The sequence below is a fragment of the Austrofundulus limnaeus genome, unplaced genomic scaffold (genome assembly GCF_001266775.1).
Source record: "Austrofundulus limnaeus strain Quisiro unplaced genomic scaffold, Austrofundulus_limnaeus-1.0 Scaffold102, whole genome shotgun sequence".
NCBI lineage: Eukaryota > Metazoa > Chordata > Actinopteri > Cyprinodontiformes > Rivulidae > Austrofundulus > Austrofundulus limnaeus.
In genome coordinates this window covers 853,061-858,955 of record NW_013952504.1, presented here as the reverse complement: position 1 = coordinate 858,955, position 5,895 = coordinate 853,061, and the positions used below count along the sequence as shown (strand labels likewise).

Here is a 5,895-nt window from a genome sequence, read left to right as displayed (position 1 = left end):
TGTGTGTGTGTGTGTGTGTGTGTGTGTGTGTGTGTGTGTGTGTGTGTGTGTGTGTGTGTGTGTGTGTACTAAAATGTCTCATGAAACACTGAATGCAATTTAGTGAAATCATCAGATGCACTTCTACAATTATTAGCTTTTGAAGACAACCCATTTCAAGATGGCTGCCAATGATCTAAGAAAATACAAAAATTGGTATCTCTGTTCATTTTACCAACATTACACTAAAATCTTAGTCTAGATGAGAGTCATTGACAACACATACTATGTTTCATTAGATTACGCATAACATTATTTCCAAGGTTTGACCAAAAATGCTACAACTCTGTGATTTCTCATGTTATTTTAAAGGGCAGCAGGTGATATGCATTCCTTCAAGGAAGTAAAAATTGTATTGGCTTTTGTACTAACTTGAAAACATCTTAAAAGAGTTAACAGTTATTGGAAGACAAACATTAATCTGCCAAAGGAAAGTTTCTGAAGGTTCCTCTGAAGTCTGTACAACAGTTTTAGACATGCTTGGTTTTAGTTGGAGTGCTTTTCTCATTGTATCCATCAAGACAATATCCAGAGATCACCCACACTGTTTATGTGTGCAGCAAATGCTCATGCACATTCTCACACTCTTCTACTCCCACTGGGCTTGCACATTTCATAAACATGTAGAGAAGCTCAGTCTTATTATACATCTGGCTCATCAGAAGGAGGCGCTGGTGGAAATCTCCCAGAGGGACTATTTATTCAGTTTTGTGAGGGCTCTACTGTTCAGCTTCTTCACTGACTGGGAAAAGGAAGCATTTTGCATCATCTTCCTCTGCAGAGAAGACTTTTCATTATATGTAATATAATTATAAATAGTTGCTCTGAACAAATTTTAATTAAACTCTAAGAAAGTAATCACTGGATGCCCATCTAATTGAACAACGTTAGGTGTCAATCTAAGGCTACGTTCACATGGCAGGTCTTAATGCTCAATTCAGATATTTTTACAAAAGTCCTATTTTATTTCTGTGGACGTTCACATTATATTTTAAATGCAACCTCCATCAGACTGTCCGTAGAGTGGATGTAACCCGCAATTGCAGAAGTAGACATGAAGGGACACTCAACTCCCTATTTACAGACATGGATATAGATGCTACATGTTAGCATGTTGGTTCCAAAGTTGTTGTGCAATCAGAGCTGATTAAATATTTATTTGGAATGCTTGTTTAGTTCAGTGTTTACATTTAAAATTGCCTCTGGTCAGTTGCAGCATTTTATTTTTGGAATGTGAGCAATGTGCTGAAAACAAAGTATCGATAGAGTAACGGTTTGAAATCGACATTACTGTCCTATGTTTCAGTGGATTCTCGGTCATCAGGACACGGAAAAGTAAAAGAACAAAGACTGGACTTCTGTTCTGTAGCTGAAGATGTGTGGAGCTGCAAGATTTAAACTGCACAAGGTTGGTATCAATATTCTAAATACTTGGATTGATCTGCTCATCCCCACCTCGCTGACGTAAAAGTCAGAAATTTGACACGAGCGCTCCGAATGCGGTTACTTTGAAAAACATCAGAAATGTATCTGATTAAATTCCACATAGGCCTGGGTCAGATTTTAAAAAATCTCATTTGTCACATTCATGAAAATTTCTGATTTGGGTCACGTTTGCCTGCAGTGTGAAAGTAGCCTGATTCAAGATGGCCTCCACAGCTCAATTTTCATAAACACAAAAATCACAAAAATGACTACATCTCATGATAGATTACCCACTTCCATTAAACTGTTTTACATCATTTCAGGATGTCTGCCACACAATCAACAATAGCTAAAAAATTGCTTCTGTGATGTTGAGCTAAACCTTGGTGTGTATGTGTCAGCCATCATGAATTTAAAATCTACCATGAAAAGAAATGATCGATGAGGATTCCTTCAAGGAACGCTAGGCTTTTAATTTAATGTTTTCTGATCTGAACGGAGAGAAACAAGGTGAGAATATAAACAGAGACAGACTAGTCAATCAGGTTCTGCTTTGACACGCTCTGTGCCTACTTAACACTGCATAACACGAAACGAACCGCTAGTTCTCCAATTCCCTGTGCCTGGCGTTACATCAAAGTTGATTCATGAACCACCTGAAATTGGAGGCAAGGGAGCACTTGAAGGCAAAAAGAAAAGATTCAAAACACGACTCATTTAGAGTTTGACATTGCAGATAAAAGACCCTCATTTGACAGTAAACATGATTAATTTGGGAACCAAAACAACATTTGCACACGTTCCTTTCAGGCTCATTAAGAGTTGAGCTTGTTATTTGGCTCTTAAAAAGGTCAGATTAAACACAGCGATGAATATGAGCTCATGTTTTCATGTCTTCAGTCAAACACTGACAGGAAGGATCCGTTCACACCAGGGAGCCTTGATTACATTTTCAAAACAACTTTCAACTTTTCTGTCACTGTTGCATCCCCCTTCACTTCCCAGATGCCTTCATTCATTGTGTGAACAGGTGCTGTTCAAAGTAAAGACACATCGATGGTAAATCATGACTCTGATCTTTCCTATTAATGCATGGAACCATTTCAGGAAATGGTCTTTATTTATTCTTAGAGTCTGCAGTATGACCATAAGTTATAATCAGCATCCTTTGTGTCATTTTCATCACATTATACAAAAATAAAAATAAAAGCACAGTACTGCATCCATTAAAAAAAGGAAAATAGACAAATACTCAAATGGGTCAAGTTGTACAACATACAAATTTAAAACATGTCATGAAGATCACTATGATGTAAAAAAAATCTAAAGTAAGAATTGCAGTTACAATGAAAATCACTGTGGTGGTTCTGCTTGTGTTAAAGCTGTGGCTGGTGAATGCTTTCGAAGGATGCTGCTGCACAAAAAGCTGCTCCTGGGCAGCAACACAGAAACCGATCACAAACTGCTGGTCCATGCACAATGGGCAAGATGTTTACCAACATATGTACACGATACGATACAAAAAAAAAAAAAGAAAACTGAATTATACGTATCTTCTATTGTCCCTTTTGCACAGGATCTTTTTGAATGACCTTCTGAAGTCGTTGTTGAAGATGGTGTAAATAAGAGGGTTCAGGGCACTGTTACAGTAGCCAAACCAGAAGAAGAACTTGAACAGAGTCATGGGCACATGGCAGGACTCGCACAGCGTCATCAGCATGTACGTAAAGAAAAAGGGAAACCAGCAAATGACAAAGACTCCAATAACCACAGCCAGGACGAAAGTAAATCGTTTCTCTCGGTTCTGCCGGCCCTTCCAGCGACTGGCCTTGGTGCTTGGTGCCTGCTTTGGGGCGTTAGCGTCCCCCGGTTTGATTTGGCTCAATCTGGTTTTCCCCTTTTTTGATTTCTTTTTAATGGAACATGGATTATTCACCTTGTGGTCTGAAGAGGATGACTCCTCCAGGTCCACCCCATTGACCTCGCCTTTCACTTCATCAGCTCCCCGTGCTCCTCTCAGTCCTTCCTTTAGCTCGATATCCCGTTCACCATTGAGCTTCTCGTGGCAGAGGGGATCCTCAGCATCGCCCACACCATTTTCTTTTGGATTGACAGCGCCAACATTGGCTGACTTTACAGCGTCTTCCCGCTTCCGGTCTCCTGGTGGCGCCCGTGTCCTCTTTTTGGCGATTTGGTAGATCCGTATGTAGACCAGCACCATGATGATGCATGGCAGGAAGAAGGAGCCGATGCAGGAGGAAACAACGTACCACTTGTCATTATTGATCCCACACGTGGGAAATTCCTTTTGGTTTTTCTTCTCCATGGTGATCAGGGGTGGGAAGGAGATAATGGCGGCGATAACCCACACAATGAAGATGATGCTCTTGATGCGGCGTGGCGTCCTCTTCAAGTTGTACTCAATGGCCTGGGTGATGGACCAGTAGCGGTCCAAACTGATGGCGCAGAGGTGGGCGATGGAAGCAGTGCAGAAGAGAACATCAAGTGCGAGATATATCTCACACCACACCTCACCGAAGTACCAGTATCCCATCAGCTCATTGGCCAGGGAGAAGGGCATCACCAGGGTCGCCACTAGAATGTCAGCCGACGCCAGGGACACCAAGAACAGGTTTTGCGGCGCTCGCAGAGCCCGGCTTGTAAACACAGCGATGACCACCAGCACGTTGCCAAACACTATGAGCAGGATCATGAACCCCACCAGCACGCTGAGCGGCAGAGCCACCTCCAAATTGTAGGAGTCCATGCCTGTAAAGTTCTGGTGGGTCTCGTTGTCGAACTCCATCGCAGCAGAGTGGCTCACTTCCTGTGTGAGTTCACCTGAGGTTAGCAAATATCACCCACCAGGATGGACTCAACTAGTAGCTGACAGCAGGGCTGAAAAAGAAAGGAAGGGAATCACTCCTCTGAGACTTTCCCAGATTTTTCCTCTTCATTGTGCGCTGCCTCTTCAGGGAGAAGCCCTTATCGTTTTATAAGGATGGCACTTTATCTGAAAACGGGGGAAAAGAAAAAACTTAATGCCCTGAATGGTAGTGTTAATACATAGTGTTTTCCATTATCACTAAAGTAATTAAGTCAGTTAAAGGTACAAATAGGTACGTAAATATAAAAAATAAATAATCCTACCTTAGTGAAGAAACTGTCACACAGCCTCTCCAGTGGCGGAGCACCCGCTCACTGAAAAAACTGTGAGCAGGTAACTTCTTTAGGCAAATCAGTGAGAGGCAGAGGAGATCCATGTGGCGAACGGAGCCTGTTCCCCTCCTGACTCTCCCCGCACGCCCTGATCTCTGCGTCGCATCTAGTTGAGCCGAGGAGCGGAGCTCTAATAGAGCCTTATAATCACGTTATCCCGGGCGCTGCCGTCCGTGCCACACTGTCTGTCTGCGCGTGGAGTTTCTCTCCTCTCTGTTACAGCGCCACTCCCTCCTCCTTATAGCCCGCACGCTGCAAAAAGTGTCCCGCTCCCCGGGTCACGGTGAGGGAGCGAGCTGGCTCCGCGCCCTGTGTGTCCGGAAACATCAGCTGTGGAGCGAGACGAGCCGGAGGAGGAGGAGGAGACGTGGAGAAATAGGTTTCTTCTATCTTCAGTAAGAGAATCAACGAATAACACCTGGGAATGCTGTTGGGGAGGTGAAGTTTTAGGTGTAGTGCAGCCAAAATTGGTCCAAAACATTAAAAAAAAAACAACAAAACAAACATAATATAAGCATTATTGAATTAAAATTTGATGATCGGTGTTTAATGTTATTTAAAAAACTATTAATGCTTATGGCCTGCCACCTTTCATGTTAAATAAAATAATCTTGTGATGAGAAATGACAGTGTTTAAGCTGTTTGGGTTAAACATTGTAATTTATGTTTTGATTGTGTCTCGTTAAATCTGATAACTCAGATTATGCGATAAGGATATTCACACTGACGCTCTGTTTAAAAGGGACTTTTTTCTGACAAGATGATGCACAGAGTAGCTCTTGGAGTATGAGTTGTGAAGGACTCAGATACAACATCAATTTTAGCTCAACATCCATAAAGATTTACTCATTTTTGAGTTTGCTTAAAGGAGACATGCTTTTAAACCCCTTTTCCCCATTTAAATCATTCAGTTGGGATCTGCATAAAGTGCAACTGCAATACGTTGGTCTGAATTTCTCCTTATTGTAACTCTACAAGCCCTTCTTTGACCCCTTTTGCTGAGGTGTGTCTCAGATCAACTCATTTTGAGGCTGTCTCTTTAAACCCAAAGGAGGTGCTGCACACCCTGCACGCCTCCAGCTTCCAAACCAGTCCATTCCAGTTTAATAGAGGAATATACACTCACCGGCCACTTTATTAGGTACACCACGCTAGTAACGGGTTGGACCCCCTTTTGCCTTCAGAACTGCCTCAATTCTTCGTGGCATAGAT

The 5,895-nt window shown here is 42.3% G+C and overlaps 1 protein-coding gene across 1 annotated transcript; it reads right to left on the bottom strand.

Moving 5' to 3' along the window:
- Positions 1-2,376: 2,376 nt before the first annotated feature.
- On the bottom strand, positions 2,377-4,978 carry adra2a (adrenoceptor alpha 2A). The gene is made up of 2 exons (XM_014013503.1): positions 4,615-4,978; positions 2,377-4,477 (listed from the first exon to the last, which is right to left on the bottom strand). Exon 2 carries the CDS (start codon positions 4,268-4,270, stop codon positions 3,008-3,010), a length of 1,263 nt encoding a protein of 420 aa, XP_013868957.1. The 5' UTR covers positions 4,271-4,477; positions 4,615-4,978; the 3' UTR covers positions 2,377-3,007.
- Positions 4,979-5,895: the final 917 nt, after the last annotated feature.

What these genes read in the sequence shown, in the direction of transcription:
- adra2a (XM_014013503.1), bottom strand. Translation starts at nt 4,270, where the DNA reads ATGGAGTTCGACAACGAGACCCACCAGAACTTTACAGGCATGGACTCC.